Below are 18,255 nucleotides of genomic sequence, written 5' to 3' on the forward strand. Positions count from 1 at the left end.
TGTTTGGTCATGCCCCTCGCCTCTCCCATAAATACACCACACTGTCAACAGCCATGAAGGGAAGCGTTTCAAATCATTTTGGTTTTGACAACCGACAATGCATTTTCCCAGTTTTCTTGGCCCCTCAGTTCTCAGCGAGCTGAAGTCCGGCATATGTCACAATTTCAACTCTGTCGACATCTTCAGGAATGAGATACAGTTGAATACAATGGTAAACCGAAAAGAAGTCACTCCACCCTTAACCTGTGACACCAGCCGTCTGTGGTTTGACGCAAGCAGTCGCGATGTGATGTCATTGTGCTTGCTGCTCCCAACCAGAGACATCACAGTAATACTACATGGGAACTTTTTTTGCCGAAACCTCCCTTTTAGGGTCAATAAGGATGCAGCATACTATGTGAGGGCCACTAAAGTGGCATTATAGTGTGTGGGGGGATAAAATGGCATTATATTGTGTAGTACTATTAATAGAGACAATACATAGTCAAGCACTGGAGGCCACTCAGAGGGCATTATACTACACCAGCTACTATGGAGGCATGATACTGCATTGGGTTCACTATTATCCTGTGTAGCCACCACTTAGGAGGAATTATATTGTGTAGAGGGCATTATACTGTGTGTGGACCACTAAGGTGGCATCATACTATTTGGAGGGGCCAATAAGCAAACATTATACTGTGTGGGTATTATGTAGGGGAAATTATACTGTGTGTGGCCAGTGAGAGGCATTATACTGCATAGAGTCCATTCTGGCTGCATTATACTGTGTTGGGGCTGCTTACGGCCCATAATGTTGTTTGAGGGTCGTAGATCACATACTATACTGTATGGGGACTACCGGAGGGATTACTGTGTAAAGGCTACTGAGAGGGGGTTATACTGTCTGGGGGCATTATATATATATGGGCACTAATGGGACACTACACTGTGTCTCTAAGGGGATATTATACTGTGTGCTACAGAAAGAAGGGGACTATTACTATGTGAGGGTCCAAAGGCATTGAGTGGGGTTAAAGACATGGGTTAAAAAATCCCTCTGGGTGGAGAACCCATTTTTGTAACCATTTCACTGGGACCACCAATGACCCAGTGTTGTAACCAAAGATGAGGATTGAGACATATGACTTGCTCTCCTTAGGGTAAGTTCACATGGGGTTTTTTGGATCACAACTTGAGGTGGAGGCCTGAAGAATGAGCACCTTGCTTCTTTTTTTCTGGAGCCGGCACAAGCTCCTGAGTGGCTCCCATTGATTTCAATGGGAGCCGTCTTTTTGGTCAGGATTTTGAGGCGAATAAGGCCTCAAAATCCAGACCAAAAAACTCAGTGTGAACTTACCCTTACAGTCCTTCAAAACGACATGGCCTATGTATAGTCAGGTGTGCCATAATGGATCTGGTCAAGACCCAAGGGGGTCTATTTTAAAATACCCAAAGGCAACTGGCCACCTGACATTTTTTTCCTTGTCTTCTTCAAATCCCTTCACACCCCATAAGAACCTTGCACAACACTACACAAGATACTTTTGCCATCCGGCTATAGGCCTCATCTTAAGAACTTGGATTTTCTTAGTGGTCCTCATGGGGAATTTAATGGGAAACCTTTTTTTTTTTTCTTTTTTTGAACATAAATCTCTGTTTCAAGAACAAAAGTAGAAACATGTAAAGCAATGAACCCACTGGGTCCAGCTTACAAGAGTTCCTCTGCTTGGTGTACATCAAAGCATACTTAGGTGGGGTCTGTGAGTGACTATGAAGGAGGACAGCATAAACACAACTACAAATACAATGTCGTGCAGGTCAGACAGGCGCATACTCACGACCGTACATTACATCCTGGAACATCTGGCAGGCCGCTCTGCTTGTCATGTTTTGCTTTCCTGGAGTAAAAATAATTCAGATGTTTAAGGGTTTTCATGTTGTTTGCGCCCGGGAAATTGATGATGTCAGCGCTGACTTTAATTCTCATTAATAAAAACATGGCATGTTATAGTTCTTTCCTTTCACCAGTTGGTCTCCATTAAACAGGGACGTTGCCTTAGAATCTGGTTCAGGTTCTCCAGGAGTTAAAGGGTTTCTTTAGTCCAGCAGATGCCAACATCTGGGTAAGTTTAGGAGACTCCAGATTATTGAGGATTTCCAGGAAACTGGTAAAATGTCACTACAGGGGGTAGATTTTCTGCTTTGCTTAGATTACGTAGATGACAATACGGCAAAAGTGGGGTGGTCAGAGAGAGGTGAGGCTGATTTTTGTTGGGTGGATTTTTGTTACTCTGAAGCAGTACACATCTTCCCAATAACGAAAGCAGAAGTAGAACTAGTGAATCTGATTCTGACTCAAATTTTCCAAAAATTTCCGGCTTGGTCCAAACTTCAAACTTTGGAGGTTTGTCAACCATAAAACACTCTTAGTGAGGGTTCACACGGTGTAACGTGCCGCGTGATGTGGCACGTAGACGCCGCGTGAGCTTTTGCGGGCCATTCACGCTCCCATTGATTTCAATGGGAGAGGGGATCATTTGCAGCCGTGATTTTGCAGCCGCAAAGGTTATAGGTTGGACTTGATGGAACGGTGTCTTCATCCAACCTTATCTACTATGTAACTATGTCATATTACAGAGACATTTTTTTTTCTTATGCCATAGGCCCTGATCAATGGGAACCAGACTGCCTTCGAATCTATGAGTTGTTAGGGGTTCCTGGTGTGGGGAATCTCTCAGGTAGATGATTGTAGCAGTGCAGGAAACAGGGACACAGACACTGGATTGTGCACAAGTTCAGGCTTTATTCACTTGCAGTGCATTAATTGCCTTTGCAAAGGCACAAATAACCAAAACAAAAACCTTCTCGGCTGAGAACTAACTTAAACATAAGGAAATGGTTCCCTGACTATAAAGGAGACTGACTACCAGACTCCCACCTTGGCAACAACAACGGGTGGCACAGTACCAAACAGTAGGTTTGGTCTGGACAGGTCAGCTCTGTCAGCGTGGTGCCACACTGCTAGTCCTCACACACAGACTATAATCAGGCTTTGATTAGTCAGCTGACCTCCCTGGTATGGGTCTTTACCAAACACCCTTTAGCTGCCTGGCTGGGACATACATGTCTTCCCAGACCACACCTTTCACTCTCTCACACTGGTCATATCCATTGGAAACTATCAAGCAAAGACAGCCACCACTAAGATGATTAGAGGAAATCTTAAAAACTCTGCAAATTTTTGAATGATTTATATTTGTAAAAATGTTTAGTTATTCTTTCTCTGCATATGAGATATGGTTATATTTTTGGGAAAAAACGAAGAATAAGGCTTATTTGCTAAAATGGAACATACCCCTTTAAGTCCACGCTTTGTGATTTACTTGCATATCTTTACTTGTGTCCATTTAACATCAGTCATTAAAGTTTCATGTGCTGAGGATCTCTATGGGGTAAATGTTTCCAATATTAATAGTGATCTTTATACCTGGTTTCTTCCACAAATCTAATAAATAATGCAACATGTGATAATGTAGCAGATACTCGGGCCAAACACTATAATATAGCACACAAATCACTGCCATCTAGTAATGGAGTATCCCTGGAATGATCCTGGTGACAGTATCGCTGCCTGGATCTAGACTGAAGTAGTGCGAAGAAGATATCAGGTCCAACATGTCTCCCGAACCAATAATATGGCCATGTAGGGGCCTTTAGAAGGGCAGAAACATTCCTATGTGGCCACAAACTGGGGAAGTAATATATGGATATGCGGGGATACTAGCTATAGGGGCAGCAGAGGTAGTCATCGCTACTGGGAGATATGTGGGAGTTCAGTTGCATTGGGGCCCAGAAGCTTCAAGCTATGCCCCCACCCAACAGACTATATTGAGAGGTGGCCTGATTTTCCAGATTGGTCTACACACAGTTTTGAGTCCTCTGGACTCACCCCCTCAGCTGTGAATTATTTTTTTTAGACTAAGCATTTGTCATGAGTCATGGCCCGCCCCCGAGGAACTTTTATTTGCACATTCATAAAAAACTAATTATCTCTGCATCACTTCATAAGTCTGTGGGAACGAAGGTATGTTTCTGTCATCATTTTTGGTTTGGGAGTTATTTTGGACATGACAGACTCCTAAAGGGGCGCATTTAAAGGGGTTCTGCCATGAAAAACTTGAATCCTTTATCCATAGAAGAGAGGATAAATGACACTGCTATAGTACAGCTTCCATTGTAGTGAATGGGAGTGAGAGGGCACCTGTAACCATCAGGGGTTCTCCTGTGTTCACCATGGCCACATTCACAATGAGGAATTGGTATAGGGGACCCCCACCAATCAGAACAGATCAGCAATCCTATGGATAGAGGATACATTTTTCATGGCATAACCCCTTTAATATAACAGCGTCATTCCTGTAATTCCAGAACATTTGATAATCTGACATTCAAGAATTTAGAAAGTCTCCTAGTCTAACCCTTGTATCCAGCGCAGACTAGCCATATAATGGAGAGTTTCACAGGACAAACAGCAAATTGTATTTGTGGACGACTCCCTGCAGATTTGTCTACCCCAGTAAAGGGGCGCTATGCTACTTTCTATGGCAGGCTGATACACATTTATATACGATACCAGTGCCAAGTGTTTGTATCATACACTAATATTATAGTCCAAGGATCAGCAACCTTTAGCACAGAAGCTGTTGTGAGACTACACTTCCCAGCATGCACACTGTTCTCAGAATTTCCACAGAAGTGCCTGGGGCATGCGGGAGTTAGAGTCTCACAACGGTTGCTGACCCCTGCAGTATATGATGTATAGTGTATAGACTTATAAAAAGCCCTTTAACTCCTTTTTTCCTTTACAATATTTTCTCACTAAGGCACTTTTTTGCGCCAAAGATGCTCCACTTTGATCTTTCTGCACTCAATTGACATTTTTTACAAAAGTGAGATGAAGACAAGGGCAAGGACGTCTCAGCTTGACAAATTTACTGGCAGACAATTGCCGTTGGTTCTACCACACGTAAGCGCTAGGGCCTGACTGGCGTATATGTCATTTCTGGTGCAGGGTCCTCCCGCGCCAAATTACTAATGGATGTTTATGGTTTAGGAAAAGAAAAAGGATGAAAGCAATGTCAGAATTGTCAAAGCAGTCCTGAAACCCAGAAATAAATGCTCTGTGGGGATACATTTACCAGAAGGGTGTGATTCAGAACATTCTCCACTGGGTGGCAGCAACTGTCTTTTATTCTGAGCTTCTTGCTGTAACACTGACCATGTCACTATTAATAAAATGGCAATAATAAAAGTTATCTTATTGAGTTTGTCACTAGGTCGTAGCAGTAAGTGGAGTGATGGAAGCTTGTAGGCCATGAAGCCAAGTCTGGGGGCACCCGCAGTTATCGTGTTAAAGGGAGAATGTCATTAGACTGACGCTAGGGCTACATGGCGATTTGGGCCACGCAACCAAAGATCACAGGGTCACCCTACAACTCCTTCACTAACAGTAGTGAATGCGTAAGCAAATTGGGCATAAAGTAAAGTGCAAAAAATCTGAAATTGATAAATGACCCTCGGTGTCTGATGAGCAGATTCATACAGTTACAGAATCAGATTTATTAGATACATGTAACATGATAGGATGATTAAAAATTCTTCAGAAACGCTGCATTGGGGTTACATCCACTAAAACCTGCCTTTAATTTAATTTAATATCCTCTACTGACATTAGAAAGTGTTATTCCCAATAATCTCCACCAGACGGCGCCATTTTCCTTGAATTGCAAACATATTGCATATTTTCTATCTGAAGCTGTGATCTGTTGGCTATAGATGATCATGCAATAGTTTCAGATTAGTCAATAATTGATACTGAGCCAGGGGTGTAACTACCAGGGTAGCAGACCAAGCAGATACCATGTGGCCCACAGCCAAGAGGGGCCAATTCTACAGAGACCTAGGGTGCAAACAGGGCCAATGAGGCGACGTAAAGCAGCCGCCTCAGGCAGCAGTTTGGGAGGGGGCGGCAGCCACAGGACTTTTTTTTTTTTACCTAACAGTATTAAAGTTAAAGGACCTTTGATGATGTCAGTGATGTTGTCATCAAAGGTCCTTTTGCAATTCGGCATCTATCCAGGGTCTGCTTTGGGGGGGGGGGGGCAAACTTCCTCAGGGGCCCCATACTTTCTCTTCCATCAGAACTAGATCGGCAGCAGATAAATCACTACCATTTGCAAGGGCTGCCGATCGCTGTTTGTTTCCCTGCACACATTAGCACAGGAGTTTCCTCCATGTCCTGTGCACCCAGCAATTCAGCCAAAGGTAAGTATTAGAAATGAGCGAACAGTAAAATATTCGATGTTCATTTTGAATAGCCCCTCAATATTCGACTATTCGAACGAATATCGAACCCCATTATAGTCTATGGGGAAAAAATGCTCGTTTCAGGGGACCCCACTCTTTGACTCAGGAGAGTCACCAAGTCCACTATGACACCCCAGGAAATGATGCCAACACCCTGGAATGCAACTGGGATAGCAGGGAAACATGCCTGGGGGCATCTAACAAGCCCAAGTCACTGTATTACGTCGGGATCCCTGTCAGCTTGCGATATGCGGGAGCTGACTTTTTCCCATAGGAATGCATTGACCAGCGTTGATTGGCCGAATGCCATACAGAGTACAGCATTCGGCCAATCAACGCTGGTTCTGCCGGAGGCTCGTCTGTGAGGAGGCGGAATCTAATATTGGGCCGGAATGGCGACTGCTGTGGACCGATCTTAGACTCCGCCTCCTCTGACAGAACCAGCGTTGATTGGCCGAATGCTGTACTCTGTATGGCATTCAGCCAATCAACGCTGGTCAATGCATTCCTATGCCGAGATGTAGCAGTGCTGGCCATGCGCTCAGCTCGCCTACACCAGAGATGTAGCAGAGCTGAGTGTGCACTGTATCCCTGTACTATGACATCACTATGTGTATTATCCCTGTACTGTGACATCACTGTGTGTATTATCCCTGTACTGTGACATGTGGATTATCTGTACTGTAAATTACTGTGTATGTTATCCTTCTATATAAAGAAGATCAAAATAATTTAATACTTTTTAATCTCTGAATTTACTGTGTGAAGGGGTTTTCCCATGAAACAAGGTATCCCCAATCCATAGGATACAGATTACCTGCCGATCACCCCCCTCCTCCCCCTTCCCGATCATGGAACGAATGAATGGCATGTTCTGTATAGTCACGCAGCAGGCACCACTCAGTTCTTTTCAGTGGCAGCGCCAGCGATAGCCTGCCCTCACTTTTCTAGTCACCCCAAGAATCATTGTTTAGGTCTAAAACCTCAATTTTTATCATATTTGTCATCTGTTTTTTTTTTGTTTTGTTTTGTTTTTTTTCTCATATCAGCTTCTCAAAAAATTTGGAAATTGATGTTTAATACCTAATTTTATTGTGTATAAAGTGGATTTTTGGGACATTGGAGAAGATTAACATTCCCCACAAATTGCACCCAAAAAGTGTAGGTAATCGTGTGCCGTTATTGTGTGTATTTTGCATATTTTTCGGACCTCTACAGAGTAATAAAATCTATTTTACAATTGTTAAAATACATATATAAAAACGCCTGGTAAGATGCGCCACCTTCCTTGTCTGTGGTAGATTTCTCTATGATGTCAATGGCACATATGAGACAATTGATTCACCTTCATATACCTTCAGTGTTCTCTGATTGACTTTTTAGATAACAATATGTTTGAATTTTTTGTACTAATTTGGTGCTAGCCAAGCATGGGTTAAACTTGTATATGGATTGTCAATGGATTTGTAGATTGGAGAAACATCGCCGCCTCATGGCTATCCCAGGAATACCCCTGAGACTATAGAAGGGGCAGATAATCCAGCACAGCTGAGATGCTAGGGGTGCGCAGCCACCATATTTATATCATAGTGACAGCTGGGATTGGCATGTCACAGAAAAGTGTCAGAGGCAGGGAGAGAGGGGCTGAAATTGTATCCACACCACCGCCTCAGCAGGACGGGGACGCCGCACACTTTCAGATACACTGTGATAAAAGAAGAAAATAAGTGTGGGGTCCTGTAAACCTAATGAATTAATGGAAAGGTAGAGGCGAGGGTCCGCAAACTCCAGACAGTCACAGGCACAATATCCGGACTCTCCTCAGTCTCCCCCATCGCTCCTGGACTCCGGCCGCCATGATTCCTGATCAGTATCTGATTGAATGTCCTATGGATCCTGACAATGAGCAGAAATTCCTGCAAAATCCTGAAGTGTACACCGAAGCTCCCGAAAAACTGGATGCACGGGATCCTCGCGGGATCAACAAGCACCTAAAGGTACATATGGATTGCTATGGAGCTGTCCTGTCTAATAAATATTTAGTAAATGAATTCCCTGACATTATTATATGTTGGGTATAATAAGTCCATTATAGGGGGGTAGCTGTAGGGGGTACAGATATACCCCAACTCTGTTGGCACAGATGCTACGCAAATGTAACCAACATCTGATCCATAATTTGTGAAAACACTTGGTTATGTAGGACTTTACATTCTGCATATTAATATATATACACATATATTTTACAGTACATATAGAATCTATATAAGTCAATGGGTAGCTAGTCTAGAGATGAGCGAGTATATTCGATCGAATACCTCCCCTCCATGGATATTGGGGTTAAAAAAAAGGCGCCAGGGAAGGTTGGAGGAGAATTAGATATTTCCCGCGTTTACCGCGTGGTATCGACTGAGTACACCAATAACTATGCAGGGGAGGTATTCGATCGAATACTACTCGCTCATCTCTAGTAGCTACCTCTACTTCCCCTATAGATACACCCAGTACCCCTCACTATTATCGCTAGGCATAAAGGTAAAGATTAGGGAGACAGAAATCTGCAGTCTGAAATTTTTAAAGAGCAGAATAATTGCTCTTAATACTTAGTAGGAAATGTCATGTACATCGGTCTCATTGCCTGTTTGGAGCTCAGTCTCATTCAAGTGAAAGGGCCTGAGCTGCAATACCAAGCACAGACAGTATACAATGTACATCGCTGTGCTTGATTGTAGTAAAGAGGCCTCAGGATTTGTCCAAGTGATAAAATCTCTTCAAACAACTGAATGTTGGGGTGCCGAATGTCAGATTCCTACCAAACTGATAATGATGAGCTATTCAATGGGTAGGTCATGATGAAAATGGAACTGGAAGACCCCTTTAGAGGGTTGTCTCATTATAGCGGAACTTATATCTCTCCCGACATGCCTAGTTCAATAAATACTTCTCCATGTAATAATTTTGAAGCATCTTTTAATGTCAAGCAGACACAGTACAAGAACACCATGATGGGCACACCCAATTGGTAATTTAATTAGAAATGTCTAACATAGAAATGGTACAAAGCATAGTTATAAGAAAAAATGCTTTATGATTGTTATTTGATGGGGAATCTTAAAGGGGTTGTCCAGCTTGTAAACATTACCTGCAAATACATTCACAGCAGTGCTAAATCCTCACTGTTCCCTTGTGCACCCTTTGCTTGGCTTTATTTTACTTGCTGCTCCTTGTATTATACCTATTATTTACATGCTGTGGATTTCTGGACAAACTACATTTCCCATGAGTTATCTGCCTACTCTCACTCTCTGTGTACCCCTCCCTCTCCTGGAATAACATCACTCTCATATACAAGGTCACATGCTGCTATGATGTTTCATTTGTAAGCTCACCCCCTCCCCCATATACACACACATACTGAGAGCAGCAAACACAGAGAGTGAGAGCAGGCACATGAATCATGGGAAATGTGGTTTGTCCACAGATTCACTGCATTAATAGTGAAACAAGGAGCAACAACTAAAAGAAAGCGAAGCAGAAACTTCACAGGGGGACAGTGAGGATTTTGCGCTAGTGTGGATGTATTTGCAGATAATTTTGGGAACCTGGATAAACCCTTTAAGTATTTACTAAAACAGGCATATCTGGAAAGGTGACAGGCAACCCTGTGATCCCACCGTGGTGGGAGTTATTACTCAAGACCAGAATATATAGAATATTTACTGTACTGTGCAAAATTTTGAGGCAGATGTGTAAACAATGCTGCAAAGTAAAAATGCTTTAAGATATAAGAGTGTTACACCAGGTTCACACTAAGGGAGCCTGCACATGAAGTTTACGCTCGCTCATTCTGAACGTAAAACTCGTAAAAAAAGTTAAAAATGGGATGCTTTTTTACCTATTGCTTTCAATGTGATACGCACATATGGGATCTGTTTTTTACGCTGCTCACTCTGAACGAGTTTTACATTCAGAATGAGCAAGCGTAAACTCCGTGTGCAGGCTCCCTAAGGGTGAATTCACACTGACTAAAGCAGCTCCATTCATCTCTATGGGAGCCGGCATACGAGCGCTCCCCATAGAAATGAATGGGCTGCTTCTTTCACTCCGTGCAGTCCCATTGAAGTGAATGGGGAGTGCCGGCGTATACGGCAAGCTCTGCTCATGCCGGAGCGTACACGCCGGCACTCCCCATTCACTTCAATGGGACTGCACGGAGTGAAAGAAGCAGCCCATTCATTTCTATGGGGAGCGCTCGTATGCCGGCTCCCATAGAGATGAATGGAGCTGCTTTAGACGCCGCTTATTCTGAACGTGTTTTACGTTCAGAATAAGCTAGCGTTTACTCAGTGTGAATTCACCCTAAGGGTGCATTCACACTGAGTAAACGCTAGCTTATTTTGTAAAGTAAAATTACACTTGTAAATTTTGCTATCCCATTGACTTCAATGATATTTTTTTACAAGTGTAAAAATACGCCTGTAAAAAATACGCCTGTAAAAAATACGCCTGTAAAAATACGCCTGTAAAATGTCATTGAAGTCAATGGGATAGCAAAATTTACAAGTGTAATTTTACTCTACAAAATAAGCTAGCGTTTACTCAGTGTGAATGCACCCTTAGGTTGTCTTTCTGTTGTTCTGATTCCACGGAAGACCAGAACAGTTGAACCCGTTGCACCACTGTTAGGGTGCATTCACACTGAGTAAACGTTAGCTTATTTTGTAGAGTAAAATTACACTTGTAAATTTTGCTATCCCATTGACTTCAATGATATTTTTTTACAAGTGTAAAAATACGCCTGTAAAAAATACACCTGTAAAAAATACGCCTGTAAAAATATGCCTGTAAAATGTCATTGAAGTCAATGGGATAGCAAAATTTACAAGTGTAATTTTACTCTACAAAATAAGCTAGCGTTTACTCAGTGTGAATGCACCCTAATAGTGGTTACACAGAGCCTGGCGGACTGAACAAATTGACTATAATGGGGCCTGTTAGGTGTCATTTCAAAAGTAAACCAATGTCATCCATGCAGGAGTTTTTTATCTGCTGATTTCCGGTGGACATTGCAACGGAGTAGACTCTGACACAGATGTGAACGTGGTTGTAATTGTTTAATTTTATAAATCAAAGTGAAGGGAGTTAAGAAAAGAGAACTGTAAATCCCATCAATAATTGGTGTGACCTTTGCCCCTTGGAGGAGGAGGGGTCCTGAAAGTGATGATACGTCCCCACAGATATAACCCTGGTCTCAACATCATCCAGTCTGTCTGGGATTACATGAAAAACCAGAAGGATTGGAGCACTTGCATCACTTTCTGAGAAAAAAATAAGAGTGGGTCTTGGCAACATCATTCTCATGAATGGTGGAGATCTCTGTGATCAGACCCCCATAATCGTATATCTTAGATCTGCCTTCATCTCCGGGCATCAGAGGATCCCTATAAATATGGAGATGAACAGTTCAGTACTAACATGTTACATCCTAAATGCGCCATTTCTACTGATATTCTCGTTGCAGGTAGACTTCTCAGACGTCCTCGCAGAGCCCAACTCCTTTCACAGCTTTGACAAGGTCTGGACCTGGAGTGACATCTTGTTTGAGTCCTCTAAGCTGTGGTGCTACCGGATCATCTCCCTGCTCTGCGCTGTCCCGGTGTCCCTGATCTCCGGAATTCTGTTTGCTCTGCTGGGTTGTATCCACATATGGTAATGGACCCCTGACAAAGTAATACTAGTAACACTGGTATTAGGAGAGGGCGGACAGTCCTGCCATTTGGACTGGAAGGATAGACAGAGACTTGCAGCAGAAGACGCGCAGGATCTTTAGTGCTCTAGTTCATACTGTCTCATGCTAAGGCTCAGTGCACACAGACCCTAGTATTAGAAAAGGTGAACAGACAGGAGGAATAGGACCCGCTCCATATTTTGCATCTCTATGGCTCCCACATAAATCAGGAAATATTACAGGTCTATCCAAAAAAAGAAAAAGACATGGCCCGCACATCCCAGTCTTATACATTGTTCTAGTGCTTCTCAGGAAATTTTACAATATTGAGAATGAGGTTCTTAGTATACATATTGCTCAAGGTGTATAAGCACACTAGCCACTTCGTGGCAACCTCTTTCTAGTGGGTCCCTACTCTACTGGGTGCGGCGCTACACAGCGCCCACAGGGGAAGCTACCCAGTGGTCCGGCAACACCCCTGCCACCAGACCAAGCCCCCAGGCTTGTGTGTATGCGGCCATAGAAATGCATGCTATCTGTTATTGTGGACCAAAGCTACAGTTGTGTACATGGACCCTTATTCTAGTAAAATGGTGTCCCAGGCAATACATCTCCAGATTTTCTGTACGTTGTCTCACCGATAAGGGCACTGCTGTAACTTGACTTTGTTATGGGGAGATGCAGCTGCATTGTCTTAGGACCCGTGCACATGGAGTTAACACGAGCGCATTTTAGCACAATTCACGTGTATGGAATATACATGTTAAAATAACACTCCCATTGACTTCAATGAAATTTTTTTACACGTGTAAAAAAGGCGTCAAAAAAGGCGTTGCGTTTTTTGGCGCCTTTTTTTACGCATTTTTTTACACATGTAAAAGGTTTCATTGAAGTCAATGGGAGTATTATTTTAACATGTATATTCTATACACGTGAATTATGCTAAAATGCACTCGTGTTTACTCCGTGTGCACGGGCCCTTAGTCAGGACCAATTTTACAAAAGGCACAGAATGGGTTAAAGTGAAAGAGCCAATACCTCACCGATACTCCACCATCCCATTCCAACACTGTCCGGGCTCTGCCAGTCTCTACTTCCAGGTTCCTGTTAACACACAGGATGTTGATCAGTTAGCCCCTGGCTGTGGTGGCTCACCCCTATACATCTCCTCTTTAGGGTTTGGTAACCTATAAAGATGACCCCAAAAAATGTAATGGCTGGACAGACCCTTTAAGAAACACAGCTCTAGTTAACCAAAAACATACATCTTCCAAATTCTAAATGTGTTAAGTTCCCAAAAAGTAAAGGTGTAATTGGCACTTTTGGAGGTGGTTCGTGGGCGCATTGGTTCCATTTAATGTAAGTAGATCTTATAATGAAGCCACAATAAGGGGTTGTCCCTTCAGGAAGGTATGGATGTCATAGATGGGGGGCACATACAACTTTTCGATGGGGTGGGATCTCCTGCTATTAAGACATCTTGCCATCTAAGGGTGCATGCACACTACGTAACACCGGGCGTGTATGAGAGCCGTACACGCCGGCGTTACAGCAAGGCTGCCGAACACTTCCCATTCACTTCAATGGGAGCGCTCGTAAACGAGTGAATGGGAAGTGTTCGGCAGCCCTGCTGTAACGCCGGCGTGTACGGCTCTCATACACGCCCGGCGTTACGTAGTGTGCATGCACCCTTAGTCTGTGAAATACTGGCCAGTTGTCTGCCATACTTCCCAGACCCCAAACATAATAGTATATGTGATGCTAGAAGTTCCTGTCCCCCCACAGGATTACTGTAAGGGACAACTATCCTATAGGGAGGCAGTGAGTTCTAGCATCATAGGTGACCATGATGATTGGAATCCAGGCCAACATTTCAAGCCGGCCTTAGTCTTGGACAACCTATGACATATATAACCAACCATTGATATGTAAGATGCTTTGTGCACTTCTGCAAAAACATGACCACTTTCTTCCATAAACAGCGCCACACCTGCCCATAGCTTTTGTCTGGTACTGCAGCAGAGCTCTAGTGAATGGGACTGAGATGCAATATAACTGTGGCCAGGTATGGCGCTATTTCTGCAAGAAAGCAGCCATATTTATCAAATCCTGTATTAAAACCCTAAAATATTAATCCCCAAAAAAGTGAATTTTATCCTTATTTACATTTTTCTATGTCTCCTCCTGTTCAGGTGTGCCATGCCGTGTATCCAGCTCTGTAACATCTGTATGCCCCCTATCCGGACTCTCTGGGCCAGTATACTGGATGTATGTCTAGCTCCTCTTTGTACCAGCGTGGGTCGTTGCTGCAGTTTCATATACATAAATGTGGCGAAGCAGCGGGTGTGACCGACCGTGAACCAGCCGATCGGCGCAAGCGGGGAACAAAAGTAACGTTTATAAAAGGCGTTCTAGTGCAAAGCATTCTGGGACGGGAACCTGAAAGAGGAGCTCCCACAATGCATTGCACAGACCATAGTAGCTAAAAAAAAAACAATAAAAACATCATCAAAGTTTTTTGTAAATTGTTTGCTGTTTTTATTTCCGTAACAGACAATATTTTACAAGATACGAGTCCTTGCAGCCCTGGGAATGATCCACATGGGACCCTAGTTGGACCCCCTTAGTAGTAGAGGTCCTATGGAATTTGTATTGTGATCAATTTTACTGGCCAACGATGTCCCATTAACTATATCCTTTTCAGTTCCGCACTACGACTAGCCGCTGGTCGCTCTGCCCCTCCTCTTTGACAATATGTGTATATTGGCCACTTCACTGGTTATTCCCAAAGGCCACATTAATGTGGTCAGAAAGAGTGAAATGATTCCTGTGAGTCATGAAAGGGTTAACCAGAATCAATCCAAGAATCTATAAATTCAAGCAGGGGTGTAACTAAAGATTAACTTAGATACAGCAGCTGAGCTCTGTGTATGGTTGTATATCATTACAATAGTAGACTTAGATACAGCAGCTGAGCTCTGTGTATGGTTGTATATCATTACAATAGTAGACTTAGATACAGCAGCTGAGCTCTGTGTATGGTTGTATAGCATTATAATAGTAGACTTAGATACAGCAGCTGAGCTCTGTGTATAGTAGTATATCATTATAATAGTGGGCTTAGATACAGTAGCTCAGTTCTGGGTATGGTTGTATATTATTATAATAGTAGACTTAGATACAGCAGCTGAGCTCTATGTATAGTAGTATATCATTATAATAGTGAACTTAGATACAGTAGCTCAGTTCTGGGTATGGTTGTATATTATTATAATAGTGGACTTAGATACAGCAGCTGAGCTCTGTGTATGGTAATATATCATTATAATAGTAGACTTAGATACAGCAGCTGAGCTCTTATGGTAGTATATCATTATAATAGTGGACTTAGATACAGCCGCTGAGATCTGTGTATAGTAGTATATCATTATAATAGTGAACTTAGATACAGTAGCTCAGTTCTGCATATGGTAGTGTACCTGTATAATGACATAGACTTAGATACAGCGACTCAGCTCAACTCTGTGGCCTAGATTTACTATTGTGGTTATGACTAGACACTGGTGTAAACATGGCACAGTTTGATGCACACATTTTGGTGCAATGTGACACATTTTTTGTGCATGTAGTTTGGGCTAAAATTTTTCGACATACTAGACATATATGGATTCTCAGAAAAAAAGCGATCATGGCTTAACCACTTCAGTACCGGGCCAATTTGTGGTCCAGGACCAAACACATTTTAGGTTTATTTTATATGTGCGGTTTTGAGGTCTGTAACATTTTTCCCGTATGTCTCAGTCAACTAATTTTTGCGTCTTTTTTCAGGGACACATAGGGCTTTATTTTTATGTTATTTTTATTTTCAAATGTATTTTTAATTTTTTTTATATCCGGGAAAATATAAACAAAATAGGAGGGAAATTGTGTGTGGTTTACAATTTATTTATTTATTTTTTTATTTAATAACACAAAGTGTCACTGAAAAACTTTATAATATAGTTTTTTCTCTCTGTTACGGTAATTTTTATTTTGTATGGTGTCGTCGGGGGTGGGGCTATAACCTTTAATAACGGCGTTTTATTAGCGTATTATTTATTTATTTTTTATTATTATTTTATTTAAATTTTTTAAAAACTTTTTTTATTATATTTTTATTTTATTTTTTTCCAGATTGTGTCCCCATAAGGTGATAAGAGACCTTTGGGGACATCTGATCACTTATTTTTTTGTACTTGAGGCTGATTTCTCCTATAACTGGGGCTGCTACATTTAACCCCAGTTGCAGGAGAAATACAGCCTCCTGCACGCTGTATATACAGGTTACTGAGCTGATCTGAGTCCTGTAGGACCCAGCAGCTTTTGCAAGACTCTGCTCCCAGCGGATCACGTGTCCGCCGGGTCAGAGGGCAGCTGAATTATGGCAGCGTCCATAGCTGTGTATACAGCACTCATTGAGTCCTGTATACACAGCGATCGATCGAGATAGCAGGGGAGGTAATAAATCTTCCCTGCCATCTCTCTGGGAGCTCCGGCTGAAGTTACAGCCGGCTCCCATTGAAAGCAGCTGCACGATCTCCGTCCAGCTGCTGTGTTCTGACTGGACGTACAGGTACGTCCTGTCAGAACAAGGCAACCACTTCCCGGACGTATATAGTCTATGGGCGGTCCGGAAGTGGTTAAAGAGGATCTTTCGCCACCTTGAACAATTTCATATCTTTACATCAGGTAATAGCTGCTGCTTCACTGATTCTGGCACAATTTTTTCTGTAGCCCTCATATTCCTGAGCAACCAATGCTGTTAGTTTTGGTGCCTGATATATTATTTAGTCTCTGTCAGGAGGGCGGTGTCAGGCAGGAGCAGACAAGGGGGGTGTGATTCTGAGCTCTGACACTGGCTACCTCTGATTGGAGATCTGAATCTCGCCCCCTGCCTGACACCGTCTTACCGACATTACAGAGCTTATATAGCACATCAGACATCAAAACTAATCGCACTTGTTGCTTAGGAATGGTGAGGGCTAGAGAGAAAATTCCAACTGTACCAGAATCAGTGGAGTCACAATGCATATTAATAGATGCTAAGAACTAGAATTGGTGGAGTTGTTGAAAGGTTCTCTTTAAATGAACCACAATGTGTAAAAAATGTACCAAAATATTGTTGAAAAATACTGTCTGAAGGTAAGCCTACTAAGAGCTAGGGAGTATAAAGATGCATCAGATTTATCCTCCAGTATCAGACACTGTGATAAATCTGGTGTAGTTTCTGTCTAAGTTTGGACTGTCTAACTAATAGTAACTATAGGGCACTGTGTGATATCTCTATAATAGTTTAGATACAGAAGCTCAGCACTATGTATGGTATTATACCTCCATAATGGCAGGATATCTCTATAATAGTTGGCTTGGATATAGTAGCTCACCACTATGTATGGTATTATACCTCCATAATGGCAGGATATCTCTATAATAGTTTAGATACAGAAGCTCAGCACTATGTATGGTATTATACCTCCATAATGGCAGGATATATCTATAATAGTTGGCTTGGATATAGTAGCTCGGCACTATGTATGGTATTATACCTCCATCGTGGTAGGATATCACTATAAAAGTTGGCTTGGATATAGTAGCTCAGCTCTATACATGGTAGTATAGCTCTATAATAGCGGGCTTAGATACAGATACCAGTTCTTCAATGTGAGAAGTGATTCCAGTGTTTACCTATGGTGACATCTTCACTGATAGTAGTGGTGGGAACGGTTTACAGGCTTATTGGGTAATCCATGTATCATAAAGCTAAGTACAGAAAGAAGGGGAGAAGGATTTATGTTACACAGACTGCCAGACATTAAAGGAGATCATAGTGTGATGGGATGGCTGTGGGCCGAGCTGTAACTGCGACCCCTACAGCTCCGTCACTGAGTTCAAGGTTGGGTACCAGTGGGCTCAATAGGATGGAGAAGTGGTGCCAAGCTGCATATTAACAATCATACGCTAAGTATGTAGAGGCGGCTGAGTGGTGGAGTAAAGGGCTCGTGCCTCACCCTCCCCGCAGGATAACATGGCTACGACAAATTTCTCACCACCCACTATAGACTTCATCTCCAAAAGTAAAGAAAATGCAATATGTGGACCCTGATTTAAGAACAGGAGAGTGAGAAGTCAATGGCCATTGC

The 18,255-nt window shown here is 42.5% G+C and overlaps 1 protein-coding gene across 1 annotated transcript; it reads left to right on the forward strand.

Annotated features, from left to right (window-relative positions):
- The first annotated feature begins 7,975 nt into the window (after window positions 1–7,975).
- Window positions 7,976–14,578, forward strand: LOC142185005 (caveolin-2-like). The gene is made up of 3 exons (XM_075260215.1): window positions 7,976–8,345; window positions 11,870–12,057; window positions 14,269–14,578. The coding sequence occupies exons 1-3, from the start codon at window positions 8,205–8,207 to the stop codon at window positions 14,423–14,425; spliced, it is 486 nt and encodes a 161-aa protein (XP_075116316.1). The 5' UTR covers window positions 7,976–8,204; the 3' UTR covers window positions 14,426–14,578.
- The last annotated feature ends 3,677 nt before the right edge of the window (window positions 14,579–18,255 follow it).

Source organism: Leptodactylus fuscus, chromosome 11, assembly GCF_031893055.1.
Source record: "Leptodactylus fuscus isolate aLepFus1 chromosome 11, aLepFus1.hap2, whole genome shotgun sequence".
NCBI lineage: Eukaryota > Metazoa > Chordata > Amphibia > Anura > Leptodactylidae > Leptodactylus > Leptodactylus fuscus.